Source organism: Lissotriton helveticus, chromosome 8, assembly GCF_964261635.1.
Source record: "Lissotriton helveticus chromosome 8, aLisHel1.1, whole genome shotgun sequence".
Taxonomy (NCBI): Eukaryota; Metazoa; Chordata; class Amphibia; order Caudata; family Salamandridae; genus Lissotriton; species Lissotriton helveticus.
Genome location: NC_136069.1, coordinates 1,044,318,625 through 1,044,334,157, shown reverse-complemented (window position 1 = coordinate 1,044,334,157; position 15,533 = coordinate 1,044,318,625). Strand labels below are relative to the sequence as shown.

The following is a 15,533-nucleotide window of genomic DNA, read 5'->3' as shown; positions in this document are numbered from 1 at the left end:
TCCTGTTCAGCCTGTTTTTGATCAAAAAGAATTAAAACAGTCAGGTTTGACAATTCCATTAAATGCAGAAATTCAAAAAGTAGCTGAGAAATTTTATTCAGATTTGTCTGAAATTCATCGTGAGAAAACAAGAATGCCTGATTTAACTTTTAATCAAGGTTCTTTTAACCAGTCACCAATGGGTGCAGAATCAGATGCTGAGACTCCTGAGAAAAGAGAGTCAAATTCAAAACTTGATGTTGCAAAATTGAAAGCTGATTTGGAAGAATTAATAATTGGCACAATTGGTCCTGACAGCCTGAAATTTTATCGTGATGATGAACTCCTGTTCATCTGTAAGAGCATTCAATGGAAAACTAAGAATAAATACGATCAGTTAGAAGAACTGGCAATTGAACTGGAAATCGATTTGAGCAGACAGAAAATCTTGGGAAAACACTACAGGTTAGATTTTACAGAGAGGGACATTGAGAACTTTAACACAATGGGAAGAATACTGCATATAAAAGAATTGATTGTTTACATCAAAAAGTTGGGTGACTTGAGTAAGTGGAGAGTGAAATGGACTAAAAAGAAGGAAGATGAAAGGTTAGACAAACTGGATAAACGGTCTAAACAGTTTCCTATGAGAGAAATTGCAGGTGGAGGATATGTCCATGTCCCATGGTCAAGACAAGATATTTTGCTATTCATAAATGACTTTCCTCGGCTGAGAGAAAAGCCTGTGGAATGGTATCGACAGGTGGACAGATTCATCAAAGTTTCAAAAGTTCTGTGGATTGATCTAGATGGATTATTTGACATTGTTGTCCCCTCTGATCTTTGGACAGAATGTAAAATTGCTGTGAATTGGCCAAAAGGGGAACCGGAGCGAATTAAAGAAACAGGTGCTCCAGCCCCAATAGTCATGGATGTATATGAAAAAGTGATTTATTGGTTGAAAAAAAAAATTGCCCCGAGAGAAGTTGATTGGGTAAAAATAGACAGGACAAATCAGGAACCAAAGGAATCAGTTCATTCATTTTATGAAAGATTATTGCTGGTTTTCGAACAGTACAGTGGTTATGAGAAATTAGATGAAAAGGATATGAGTCATTTTATTTACAGATTTGTTTATGGTCTTAGACCAGAAATTGGAGAAATGATCAGGAATAATATTGTCGGATGGCAATCAAATTCAGTTGATGATATTTTGAGAAAAGCAAAATACTGCAGTGATGAATTAGAAGTGAAACAGAAAAAGTTAAAAGAAAAAGCAATGTGGGCGCAAGTGAAGGTGGCTGAGCAACAGATTGCAAGTCTTGAGAATAAAAATGTAAATTTTGCACAGAATCAGAACCAGAGTCAGGGTCAAGGAAAATTTAAAAATAATTTTAACAAATCAAAGAATAATGCTAGAATTGAAGAATTAAAACAGAAATTACCTTGTTTTAACTGCGGCAAAATCGGTAATTGGAAAAGTGAGTGTAAAAACCCACCCAGGAATTTTAAAAATGCCTCATTAAATCCACAGATGCAGAATGATGTTGATCTGCAGCAACAGCTACAGCTACAACAACAGTTGAATGACCCGAGTCTTCAGCGACAGCTACAGCATCAGTTAGCGCAGCAACAAAATCAGATTCCACAGCCTCCATTTCCAAACTGTGGGGGAGGTCAAAAATATAATCCAGGTGTGGGATTCGGAGGAAGTGATCAGGTAATAAGAACTCAAAGATTTAATTTGCAAAATACAACAGGACAATTTTTGTTGTCAGAAAAACAAGGAAGTGATTCTGATGACTGCTTCTGACGGTGCCCGAGAGAGGGGGAAGAGTGTGTAATTGGAGCCACTCTTGAGGTTGACCAGACTGGTCCATTTGTAAATGGAAAAGTGAATGATGTAGAAATCACTTTTCTGGTGGACACTGGTGCTACCCGTTCTACTGTTACATCAGTAGAAATTGAAAACCTGCCTCTCTGGGGATACCATCCAAGTAGTCGGAGTAAGTAATCAGCAGATTAAAACTGATCTAACTGATCCTGTTAAGGTTGAAATTGGCAATTTTAAAGACGAACACAGATTTATAGTTTGCAACAGCAGTCCAGTAAACTTATTGGGAAGAGATATATTATGCAAAATGAATTGCAAAATATATTGTTCACCTGATGGAATTGAATTACAAACCATGGAAGAAGATGGGTTATACCGATTGACAATGTTGTTAGTTGAAGCAAATGAAACAAAATTATTTTCTACATTTGAAAAAGAAAATTTACCAGAAGAATTGAAGGAGACTGTCAAAACTGAAATTTGGGATTTGACTGGAAATGAAATGGGTCTAATGAAACATATCGATCCAGTCAAAATTATAGTGAAACAAGGAATAGAATTTCCAAACATTCCCCAGTATAAAATGAAAACTGAAACAATTGAAGGTGTCATTCCAGTGATTGAAAAATTCATTAAACAATGTGTTTTAAAAGAAATTGAAAGCAGCCCTTGTAATTCACCGATTATGGGGATCAAAAAGTCAAATGGAACGTATAGAATAGTTCAAGATTTGAGAAAAATTAACCAAATTGTTGTTCCTTGTTGTCCAGTTGTTCCAAATCCAGCAGTCATTCTTTATCAAATTCCGCATGATGCAGAATGGTATACTGTTATTGATCTTTGCAATGCGTTCTTTACTGTTCCATTGCATCCAGAGAGCCAAGAAATCTTTGCTTTCAGATTCCAAAATAGGACCCTAGCGTGGTGTAGAATTCCTCAAGGGTATACAGAGAGTCCTTCTATCTTTAATGAGTTGTTAAAGAAATCCTTGGAAGATCTTAATCTACCTGGCAGGTCAACATTGGTGCAGTACATTGACGATCTGTTAATAGCTGCAAAAACAAGAGACAATTGTGTGATAGATACGATTACTCTTTTGAATCATTTGGCTGACGAGGGACATAAAGTGTCCCCTGCAAAATTGCAGTTTTGTAAACAGGAAGTAAAATACCTTGGACATAGAATTGCAAAGGGAATGAGACAGGTGACGATTGAGAGAATAAAAATGATTCAGGGAATGCAACCTCCAAAAACACAAAAACAGGTCAGAATGTTTCTGGGAATGGTTGGTTATTGTCGTCAATGGATTAGTGGATTTTCAGTAATTGCAAAACCACTACAAAGATTGACAAAATCAGATATAAAAGATCCAATTTTTCTAACTGAAATTGAATTGGAAGCTTTTGAAAAGTTAAAAAGAAGTCTATGTGAAGCTTCTGCTCTAGGAATGCCGGATTATGAGAAGGATTTCGAGCTATACTGCAGTGAAAGGGAGGGTGTGCTTTGTCTGTGTTGATACAGAGACATGGAAACATGAGAAAGCCTATTACTTATTTCTCAGCAGTTCTTGACCCAGTTGCAAAAGCCTTACCAGGTTGCTTAAAAGCAGTTGCAGCAACTAGTATTAGCCTTGAACAGAGTGAGGGAATCATTATGGGATTTCATGTAAAAGTCTATGTTCCTCATTCAGTTGAAATTCTCCTTACAAGGAGCAAAACGCAACACCTGACAAGCAATAGATTGACAAAATATGGAAAGATTATTCTAGGATCAGACAATGTATCAATTGCAAGGTGTGTGAATTTAAATCCTTCTACACTGTTACCTGATACTGAAATTAGTGATGAAAATAATGTGGAACATGAATGCTTGGATGTTATGGAATACTGTACCAAGCCAAGACAGGATATTAAAGATATACCATTGCCTGAATCAGATTATGTCTACTTTGTAGATGGCTCCTGTCTAAGATCAGAGGGAGGTGTTTTAAAGGCAGCATATTCAGTCTGCACAGTGGCAGATGTTGAAGAAGCATCATGTCTTGAAGGAATTCGTTCAGCACAAGTGGCTGAATTAATTGCTTTAATTCGTGCTTGTGAACTGGCAAAAGATCTGAGAGTCACTATAATTACTGATAGCCAGTATGGATACGGAGTTGTGCATGATTATGGACAGCTCTGGTCTCAGAGAGGCTACATGACATCAGTAGGTTCACCAATTAAAAATGCAGAGTTCATCAACAGATTGATTGATGGCATACAGTTGCCAAAAGAGATTGCTGTGGTAAAGTGTGCAGCACACAGAAAGGGTGAGGTTTTTATCACCAAAGGCAATGCTTATGCAGACGAAATTGCAAAGTATTGCGCAAGGAATAATTATTCACTTAATCGGGAGAAAAACAAAGAATTTGATTCAAGTTCACTGATGCTAACATCAATTGTTGAAACATGGCAAGAAATCAGAGATTTACAAAATGAAGCTGATGATGATGATGTGAAAAACACATGGTTGAAAGCAGAATGTAGACAGAGAGACGAAGATGGAGTTTGGACATACAAAGATGGGAGGGTAGTTTTACCAAATTGCATGATTGCTGACATGGCCAGAATGTATCATGGCCCTGGTCATATTGGAAGAGATTCAATGATTAGGCTTTTTAAAGAAACTTGGTTCAATACCAAGTTCAGAACAATTGCAGAGTCTCTCTGCCAAAGGTGTTTGATCTGTCAACAAATGAACCCAAACAGGAAATCAGTTGTGGGAACAGGAATAATAGGTCGAGAGGGTGGTCCTTTCACCAGGTTACAGATGGATTTCATTGAGATGCCCAAGCACAACAGACTGCAATATGTTTTGGTGATTGTTTGTCTGTTTTCAAGATGGGTAGAAGCTTTCCCCACACGACACAGTGATTCAATTACTGTAGCAAAATTGCTTCTACGTGAGATTATCCCTAGGTACGGATTTCGTGTGACCATAGAGAGTGATAGAGGAGGACATTTTGATAATAGATTGTTGAAATTGATCTGTGAAGCATTACACATTGAGCAGAAGTTGCATTGTGCATACAGACCAGAGGCATCTGGAGTTGTAGAGCAAATTAATGGAACGATTAAAAATAGAATTGGAAAAATGTGTCTAGATACAGGCATAAAATGGACAGATGCTCTTCCACTTGTTTTGATGACTTTAAGAAGTACACCAGATAAAAAGACAGGTCTGAGTCCTCATGATATTATCATGGGCAGAATCATGAGACAAGCATTTATACCAGTAGGAAAACTGTTGAGCATTAATGACAGTGCAATTTTGGAGTATTGTAAAAAGCTGTCTGATGTCGTGACTTCTGTGTCTAATCAGGTGGGAACTGAAATACAGTCAAAAGACAAAGTACAAACACATGATCTGAGACCTGGAGATTGGGTCAGAACAAAAGTTCACCGAAGAAGAAACTGTTTGGTTCCGAGGTGGCAGAAACCAAGGCAGGTGATACTTTTAACGACAAATGCTATAAAGTGTAGGGGAATAAAAAGGTGGATTCATCCAAGTCATACTATTCCAATACCTACACCTGAAAACTCTTATGAAGAGTGATATAACAGCTGATTCAGATTCTGAAGAAGAAACTGAGGAAAATCTAGATTCTGAAGATCGACAGACGTCGACATCTGGAAAAACCTTTAGTGAATGAAAAGGATTTGGAGATTATTGAAATGGATTCTGAAAATGATGAAGATCTGTTAGAAAAAGAATCTACAAAAGAATCTAATCAAGATAAAGAAAGAGAAGTTGAGAAGAGAGAGAAATCTGATCAAGTTCAGAAACAAGACCAGGAGAGTATCGAAAGGCAAAGATTAAACTCTGAATGCAGGAACAAGAAATCTGGAACTGGGAAGTTGAAGGTAATTGATGAAGTGGAGGAAGACGAATTGCCAAGTACCAGTGATGGAATAAAAAGTACAGTTCCTAACGGAGTGAAGCTGCCGATTAGAGAAGATCCTGAGTCAAGAATTGAAATTTCTGACAGTGATTCTGGAGAAAGTGATGAAGATTGTCAAAGAAAAAGCGTGAGGAAAAGATCTTGGAAAACAGAATCTAACGTGACAGAACCAAAAAGGAAAATTCTAAGAAAAGGTGAAACCTGGCCAAGTGAAAACGGAGGGTTGAGAGTCAGGTTAATAAAAAGATCAAAGGAGCAGGTAAATGAGATTACTAGTCAAGAGGATCCTGAAAAGAAAGCAGAAAAAGGAAAGAAAATAGAGGTTATCTCTAGAAAAACAAAGAGAGTTTTGAGGCCAAATCAGAACTATAAGTCTCCTGAGTGGGCTTATATAATAATCCCACCTGTAATTGAGATAAATAGCAGTAGTCAGGAGGAAGTTGAAGACAATAGTGACAACGATTGAAATACTAATATTTTAGAATTTAGGTTTCTGTTTTTGGCATAAGGCTGGAGAAATTGTGTTAGGTGACACAAGGTCGAAGAAATTGTGTTTAGTTGGAAAATAACTTGTAACGCAAGGTCGAAGAAAAGTTGTTAGAAAAAAAAAATATTTGAAAAAGAGGGGTGCTTTAAAAAAAAAAAAAGAAAAAAAAATTAAGGTTTTAATTAGACATTTTAAAATTTTTGTTTTCTTTTAAGACTGGCTAAAATGCCTGTTGTTTTGAAGCATAGTACCTCAAAATGTTCCATTTTTAAAAATTGCTGTAAAATGACTCTGATATGTATGCTCATATTAATTCTGCTCTGGTTAGTGGTAGCTGTTATTTTTCCTTTCGGGATCGATAAGGAGATGTACAAAGTCAATATGACAAGCAAAGCTTCAGTTAGTCAAGACAAACATAGTGCAACAAACAAAGCTAACAAAGTTATTGATCACAGACCAGAAGCTCATCAAGATAGGTCTGTTAGTGATTTTTCTAGCAATACATTTTCGAGACTTTTGGGAGAATATGTTAAGGTTATGAGTGTCAAAGATTGCTATATCTGTGTAAAATTACCTGCTTCTGTTTCTGAGGGAGTGACATACAATATGCTTCCTCTTACCTATGGCATAACCTGCAGTGTGATAGCTAGCTTATTTTATCAGACTGGTCGCTTGGAGTATTATTATTCAAACTATGATGAGATTTTTGCTAATCTGAAAATTGAGAATGCTTTAAATAAACACAAACAAGCCAAACAGATGAGGGATTTCTTTTTAGTTACTAATGAGCTCACCTATGAGTATGCTTACAGAAATAATCTAACTTGCAAATTGAGAACAGAGAAAAAGACTTTCCTAAACTTAGTTGAGGAGAGAAGGGCAATCTATAAGAGGAATGAAAAGGTCAAACAGACCAAATCCAAGTTTTGGCAGAAAGAGGATGAGAAGCTTAATGGCAAATCTTTTGACAATGTTGCAATTCACATAGATAAACCAATTAGTGGCAAGCTTTGCATTAGAAGAGATAATACTCTTTTTGATAATTACTTTGTAGGTGCTAGCAATTGTGAGGACACTTATCAAATTATGGGAGGTTGGGGATTCAAAGGTGGTAAAGATCCAATTTTTCCTGGGATCTATTTTATCTGTGGAGACAAAGCTTATTATAATCTTCCGGACCATTGGTACGGGACATGTTATGTTGGTCTTGTTTTTCCAAAAATATTTCATGTTGACAGAAATGTAGAAGGTTCGTTTGAAATCAGTAATCATATAAATAGGTTCAAAAGAGAAAGTTTCTCAGAAATTTTGGGAGATATTTTTGAGGCAGTGATACCTTTAGTAGGTATAACCCTGAATGCAGGAAGAATCAGAAAATTGTCCACAATTGTGGATAGATTATCCACTGACACAGCAGGTGGTTTCCAATTAGTGGATACCGAGGTCATCGCGGTTAGGTCAATGGTGATGCAGAATCGCCTTGCCTTAGATATACTCCTAGCAAAAGAGGGAGGAGTCTGTGGTATTTTACATGTCCAACACTGCTGTACATATATCCCAGATGAGAGCAAGAATATTGAAATGTACATTAGGAACATGACAGAAATGCATTCAGAAATAGTTCCCTTAGAAGAGGATGATTTTATAGAACGACTTTCAAAAAGATTTCAAGCTATCAAAACCTGGTTTCAAGAAATTGGTGGTTCAGTTCTTGGCAAGATTCTAACACCTTTGTTTGTTATAATTTTTGTGATAGTTTTGACGAAGATCAGTTGCATGTTACACAAGAGAAAGAAGGACATGAAGGAAAAGAAAAGAATTTACAAAATCAGAAAGGAACAAGAAAGGGAGATAGAGCTAGAAGAGTTACACAGAGCTCAATATGATAGTTGTAAAGATTTTGCTGAAACAAAACTTTAGAAATACTAACATAGTGAAATCGAATCATATTCTTTTAGATAAAATTTGTCAAATTTTGGGTGTGGTGTGGTGATTTGTAAATCACCAGATGAGGGAGTTGATGGAGCGAGATTCAGAAATGTTTTCATTTCAACTCGTGAAGTCACACTTCCATAACAAAAATAAAATATGCTAACAATTTGTGCTGTTTGTGTGTATTAATTCAACTTAGTTTAAAGTTACATTTACGAATATACACGAGGGTTACTAACATGTGTGCTCATAAATCTGCTCTATGTTGCATTCTCTTGTACGTGGAGAATAATAAATTAATTTTGTCTATCCTTGTGTCATGTCTAATAGCAGCTGTTTTAAATAATGGTATGTGCTTATTTTTGCTTTTTTGTCTATGTAGTGTCACTTTACTTTACAGGTGCATAAAGAATCCTGTTGGAATAAATGAAGAATGGTAGATATAAATGCTGCTTAATTTGTATGCTATTAGCTAGGTAATTTAGACTAATGGGTTAATCATTAGCTATGGTGGGTGGCAACAGAACGAATTATATTTCTCACATTAATTCTTTTCTTGTGTTTGTTTATATAATAGTTCACAAAAAGTGGTTTTGGGCCTAGTGCATTCGTGTTTGTCAAAATTCTGCTCGGAGCAAGAGAGAGTCCATGATGGAAAACTTCCTTCTGCTAAAACATTTTGTCATGATGCAAATTGAAACTCGATGAGCTGACTGTACTTTCAGTCAAGCAAGGCCAAGGCCAGGAACCGGCAGAGGGACGTGAGACAATTTCATATCCGAGGAAGCAAAGACTTTACTTCGGTTAAATGTTGCAAACTGGAGGAAGCCTCGTTGTTCGAAAACTAGAGACAATGGACTCTAAGAAAGTTACGGAACTGATATTCTAAAAAGTGGAATGACATGATGGTGTCACTTGTCAACCAATGAAACTCCGATTTCAGCAGAAAAGTTATACTTTTGCTTAGATTAGCTTAGTGCAGTAAGGTATAAAAACTCTTCCCCGTGGAAGAGGAGTGCTGCTTCTTGCTGACTTTTGACGAGGGTGTCGTGCAGATGAACTTTTCTTGGAGCACGTAAGAGCCTTCAAAGACTTTACTCTTTTATTCTTTAAATTAGCAAGTATAGTTAGGGACTTAGGTTTTGAAAAATGCTAAACTGATAAATTTTATTTGCAGTAATCATTTGAATTTCATAAAATTGTCATAACTATTTACAATGATTCTAATAAAAATGCTTTAATAAAGATTTTCTAATGCAAATTCCAAAATAAGTAGCTAATAAAATCTTACTTTGGAAAACAAGCTGGTCTTGTTATTTCATGAGTTTAGGTTACTATTAGCAAGATCTTATCGTCACAGTGGCTTAATTAATTCATAGGGTTTTATAAAATATGATGAATTCATTTACCGCGGTTGTATATAAATGTATATATTTGTGAATAGGATAATTAGGTCACATGATTCAGTTGGTCAAAATATATCATGTTAGTTTATGGGCCTTGTGATGGATTTATCATTAATGATAAATATTGTGAAGTTGGGTAGTGAAGCTTATGATATATTTCCTATAGGCCGCTGGATCATTAGCAGCCTCATTACTAATGGTAGGTGCATACCTACCCCTACCAAAACAGGTCTTGATTTTTTCCTCTTTCATATGTATATCTACATTATTCTCTTACATTCCCACCATACTCTTCCTTTTGTACTTCATTCATCTCTTTCTTTCTGTTTGTTTTCTCAAATTTTCCTACGATCTTCTCTATTCTGTCCTCTTTTTCACTTCCATCATTTCAGTCTCCTACATTATCTCAACTATCACCATTCCTCTCACACTGGTTCTCACGGTATCAATGTGTGTATGTTTTTTCTTTTCTCTTGCATGAGTGCCCCAAATATGGTACAGTAAGACATGACTATCCCACTTGAAAGGGATACCAGGATAGCAAGTAGGCAACTGCTAATGTCAGATGTTAGAGTTGGAAACAATCACAGAAGTTACACTGGGGAGAATAAAACGACTAGATGATTCTGGGACTTTTGAGCAACTCAATGAACAAAGAAAGTGCTGGGTGGAACTTGTCCTGTAAGTCCAGCTCCTGCATGGCCTATGCACGATAAAGCAGGACTTCAACAGAAGCAGCCCATTCAAAACATGTTGTAGAGTGGAAGCCCCCAAAAGTTACTAAGTACAGGAATTTTGATCTCCAAAATTATGGCAATCGAAAGGGACTGATTCATTGCTGTGTGTATGTTCTGGAAAGATGGCAAAAATTTCTAGGGCACAGCACATACTCGGAGAGTGGCAACAGCCCTGAGGGAAAAAGCAACCAGACACTTTATTTCCCAAGAATCCGCATCACTGCCCTGCTTTGTGTGCCTCTTTTGATCGCCAGCCTTCCTCAGCCCCTGTGTGTCTGTGGGATGACATGTGAAAAGGATGTGTCGAGCTGAAGCTGTCGCAGTACAATGGCTGTTAAACCCACCTTATTTACACACTGTTGAAACCCATTTTCATGGAGATTAAGTACTCAGATCTAAAGTTGCAACTTTGGAAGATAAAATGCTTCAAGTTACCTGCTTAAACTGAACCATGACATCTTTTGAAAGTTCCATGTCCTTAAACATGCCCTCAAGCTTACTGGTAAAAGCTGCTCCGCATTCTAGAACACATAGAGCAAAACAAACGCGTCATAAATAGCAGAGGAAGCAAGCACAGAATATCACAAATTAGTAAAAAAGACCTCGAAGTTTCTTATTGTCTTACCATGCTTCAGTTTAGATAACATCGACTTCTCTGCATCAACAGAGGCACTTTTCCCAACAAGCAATCTCTTGGCTAAATCTTTTTTGTAAAATGCTTCAAAGACATCTTTGCCTGTATTGTTAGCAAAACAAAATAATCAATTTTAGCAGTGGGCTTTACTTATGAAGGGCATTCTTTTCATTTTTAACTAGGCTAAACGATCATTGGTTTTAGCAATCTTTCTTGTGCTTCATTGTGAATGCAAGTTGTGGGTTGATGGCTCGACTGTCAATCCGGTACTTTATAAGGGATCTGCACAACAAATTATAGCATTTTATTATTGAGATAAACTATATCAGCTGTATCCCTCACTATTCTTCAAACCGTCGAGCGATTAGGCACTGCAACCCAAGACAGGACAAAACCAACCACCTTGACCACTTACACATGTTGATGATTATGACATCAAAAGCGCTGAATGGTGGATCGGGGTTATGAGTGAGTCAAAGACAAGCGCCCTGAGCACAAATACAATAAAACCCAGAGAAACCAGATAGGAAAATACACACAGGTTCAAAGTACAAACCATAAAAATGTAATATAATTTAAGAATCACCACAGAAGGCAAAAGGTCTGTTTAGTCTATCAACTCAAAATGCTCATAAATGTAAATAAATGTGAATCAGCATTGGCAACGGAAGCGGAGACCCATCTAATCAATAGCTAGGACAGAGTACGGTTTAGTGCAAGTCAATATAATAGACAAAGAGCAATGTGTATTAAGGACTGCTCAATACATCAGGAGAGAAAGACTTGGAAAATATTTTAAGTCCAAAATGATAAACAGGCTAGCACAGAGTCTGCTCTTTAATAAATGCAAGGGAAAATATTAGCTCATTTTCCAAATGGAGAGGTTTTTATACATTTGTAGAAAGAGAAATCATACTGTTACTGTGGTTCGACAAAGTTACACTGAGATAACTAGTAATAATAAATCATAAAACATCACACAGGAACAGAAACTAATACATTTAAAAATGTTAAAATGTTACAATGTACGCAGGACTGTGAAGATAACTGAATTTTGTGTATTTAACCTTTCACTGATGGTCACAATTTAAACTCTCGGAGCACAGGTAGAGGAAAAAGCACTACACACATTTAACTATGTATTTGAAGCACAAGTTACTACTTGTGTAACGCTATATCTGTAAGAGACATTAGTTAGTGATAGATTCCTTACCTTAGAATATCCCCAGGCGTCAGACTGGATCCGGAAAATTTGGCGTAGCAATACCCCTGCGCACCGGTAGGAGTCGTCCGCGGCTCCGCGTCCGTCGGCGGCATCGTTAGCGCCGGAATGACGTCGGAGTACTTAGACGACGCCCATGCGCGCTGACGTCAGTTCTGATACACAGCTTTTCCGCGCCAGATACGCAGAGCCATGATAGAACCAACACTGGTGCCATGAAACTAGGGCCCTGTAAGGGAATGACCTTAACCCTAGATATCAGTTCGCAGAACGGGGAGGATGGGTGGGTCGGTAAGGAATCGATCACTAACTAATGTCTCTTACAGATATATCGTTACACAAGTAGTAACTTGTGCATCTGTAAGAGACACGTTAGTGATAGATTCCTTACCTTAGAATAGATACCCCAGCAATACCAACCCCGGTGGTGGGTCTGCGAACCAATAATCACACCAGAAAGTCCTGGAGGACGGAACGGCCAAAGAAGCCATCCCTCCGGACTTGACTGTCCAGACAGTAGTGTCTTGCAAAAGTGTGCAGTGAGGCCCACGTAGCTGCCTGGCAAATGTCCTGCAAGGGCACACCCCAGCCCAGGGCAGTTGTAGTAGCCGTGGCCCGGGTGGAATGAGCCCGCAATCCAACAGGGGGCTCCTTCTTAGCCAAGGAGTAACATGCCTGGATACACAAGATGATCCACCGCGAGATGGTCCGCTTGTGCACCGCTTTCCCCTTCTTAGCGCCCATATAACCAACAAAGAGTTGGTCATCCACCCGGAACTGGCGTGTGCGATCCAAGTAGAATGAAAGCGCACGTTTTGGGTCCAGACGGTGGAGCAGCTCTTCCTCTTTAGATGGATGCGGTGGCGGAAAGAAGGTGGGCAAGGGGATAGACTGCCCGATAAGGAAGGCCGTGACAACCTTGGGCAGGAAAGATGGCTTAGTACGTAACACAACCTTGTCCGGATGGACAGAAAGGGAAGGAGGAGTACAAGAAAGAGCCTGGAGCTCACTCACTCTCCTGGCAGAGGTGATGGCAACCAGGAAGGCAGTCTTCAAGGTAAGAAGACGAAGAGGACAGTTGTGAAGTGGCTCAAAGGGAGCGCACATTAGAAACGTAAGAACAAGGTTCAAGTCCCACTGAGGCATCACAAACGGAACAGGAGGGAATGTGTGTGTGATGCCCTTCAGAAATCGATTTACAATATGGGACTTGAACAAAGAAGGTTGATCAGGCAGCCTTAGAAAGGCTGAAAGGGCAGAAAGGTAGCCCTTGATAGTGCCCAGAGTAGAGCCCTGCTGGGCAAGAGAAAGAAGGAAGAGAAGAACCTCCGAAAGAGGGGCAGCAAGAGGATCCACAGCCTTTGCTGTGCACCATGCCACATATCTGTTCCACCTGCAGGCGTATACCGACTTACTGGAGGGACGCCTGGCTGCCAGAATGACACTACAGACTTCAGGAGGCAAGTCAAATGGCCTCAACTGTCGCCGCTCAATCTCCAAGCATGGAGGTGGAGACTGGACAGGTTCGGGTGGAGGACCGCCCCCTGCTGCTGCGACAGAAGGTCCTCCTGAAGAGGAAGACGAACCGGGGGATCGACTGACATACTGAGTAGCTCTGGATACCAGTACCTTCGTGCCCAGTCCGGAGCCACAAGGATGACTTGTGCCCGGTCGCGCTTGATCTTCTTCAGCACTCTGGGCAGAAGTGGTATAGGCGGAAAGGCGTATAACAGACCGCAACTCCACACGCGACGAAAAGCGTCGCCGAGCGAGTGCCGCCTTGGAAATTCCAACGCGCAGAACTGATGACATTGAGCGTTCTCTTCTGTGGCGAATAGATCTAACCAAGGCTCTCCAGCTTGCTGAAAGAGGCCTTGCGCCACGTCCGGGTTCAGACGCCATTCGTGATCCATCATGCACCGACGGCTGAGTTCGTCCGCCCTGGCGTTCAGAGAACCCGCCAGTTGTTGAACCACCAGGGTCACGCCCTGCTGTTCCAGCCACTGCCAGAGGCGCAGAGCCTCCTGGCAAAGGGTCCACGACCCCACCCCGCCCTGTTTGTTGCAGTACCACATGGCGGTGGTGTTGTCCGTGAACACCTGCACTACACTCCTCCTGACAGAGGGGAGGAATGCCTTCAGTGCTAGACGAATCGCCCGCAGCTCCAAAAGGTTGATATGGAGCTGGACTCCGCCGGAGACCAGAGGCCTCTGATCTCCGCCTCTCCCATATGGCCTCCCCAGCCCTGGAGGGACGCGTCCGTCACAACTACGTGCTCCAGCTGGGGAAGGGAGAGGGATCTGCCACTGACCCAATCGCGGTCCGTGAGCCACCACTGCAGCGGTCTCGCAGTGCCCTCCGAGATCAGGACATGGTCGGAAAGGTTGCCTTGATGCTGGGCCCACTGAAACATCAGGTCCCACTGCAGAGCCCGCATCCGCCACCAAGCGTGATGCACCAGAAGGATGCAGGAGGCCATCAGCCCCAGAAGCCGCAGCGTCAACCTGACCGATACCCGGGATAAAGGCTGAAAGAGTGGAATCATAGCCTGAATATCCCGGACCCGCTGTTCGGGAGGATAAACCCGAAACTGCGCCGAGTCGAGAACCGCTCCGATGAAGAGGAGCTGCTGAGAGGGGCACAGGTGTGACTTTGGCACATTGATGGAGAACCCCAGATGATGCAGGAGGTCTGCCGTCGTCTGGAGGTGGCTGATGACTGTCTGGGGCGAGCCCGCCTTCAACAACCAGTCGTCGAGGTAGGGGAAGACTGAAACCCCTAACCTGCGCAGATGAGCTGCGACCACCGCCATCACCTTTGTGAAGACCCGTGGGGCGCTGGTAAGGCCGAAGGGGAGCACGGTAAATTGAAAGTGCTTGTGGCCAACCGTGAACCGCAGGTAGCGCCGGCGGGCCGGCAGGACAGTGATGTGGAAATAAGCGTCCTGCAAGTCCAACACTACCATCCAGTCTTCTGGGTCCAGGGCAGCTAGGACCTGAGCTAGTGTCAGCATTTTGAACTTCTCCTTCCGGAGGAAGCCGTTGGCGTTCCGTAGGTCCAAGATAGGGCGTAGGCCCCCTTTGCCCTTCTTGGGTACCAGAAAGTAGTGGGAGTAGCAACCACACCCTACTTCTGGCCCAGGAACGCGCTCAATGGCCCCCTTGGCCAAGAGGGCCGTAACTTCCTCCTGCCGAAGTCGCAAATGATCCCCCAATACTCGGTGGCATTGCGGTGGCATGGCTGGAGGGGTCGCCTCGAAGGGGAGGGAGTAGCCCCTTCGGACGATTGGCAGCACCCACCCGTCCGACGTGACATTGCGCCAGTGGAAGAGGTGATGGCGAACCCTGCCACCCACTGGCGTC

The 15,533-nt window shown here is 41.0% G+C and overlaps 1 protein-coding gene across 1 annotated transcript in view; it reads right to left on the bottom strand.

Moving 5' to 3' along the window:
- Window positions 1-15,533, bottom strand: part of LOC144773090 (cullin-4A) — a 468,683-nt gene that overhangs the window by 174,683 nt on the left and 278,467 nt on the right. Inside the window, exons 13-14 of the mRNA XM_078657905.1 lie at window positions 10,941-11,051; window positions 10,751-10,836 (exon numbers count right to left, since the gene is read on the bottom strand). Of these exons, the coding sequence (XP_078514031.1) occupies window positions 10,751-10,836; window positions 10,941-11,051 (197 nt within the window). The remainder of the gene's footprint in view (window positions 1-10,750; window positions 10,837-10,940; window positions 11,052-15,533) is intronic.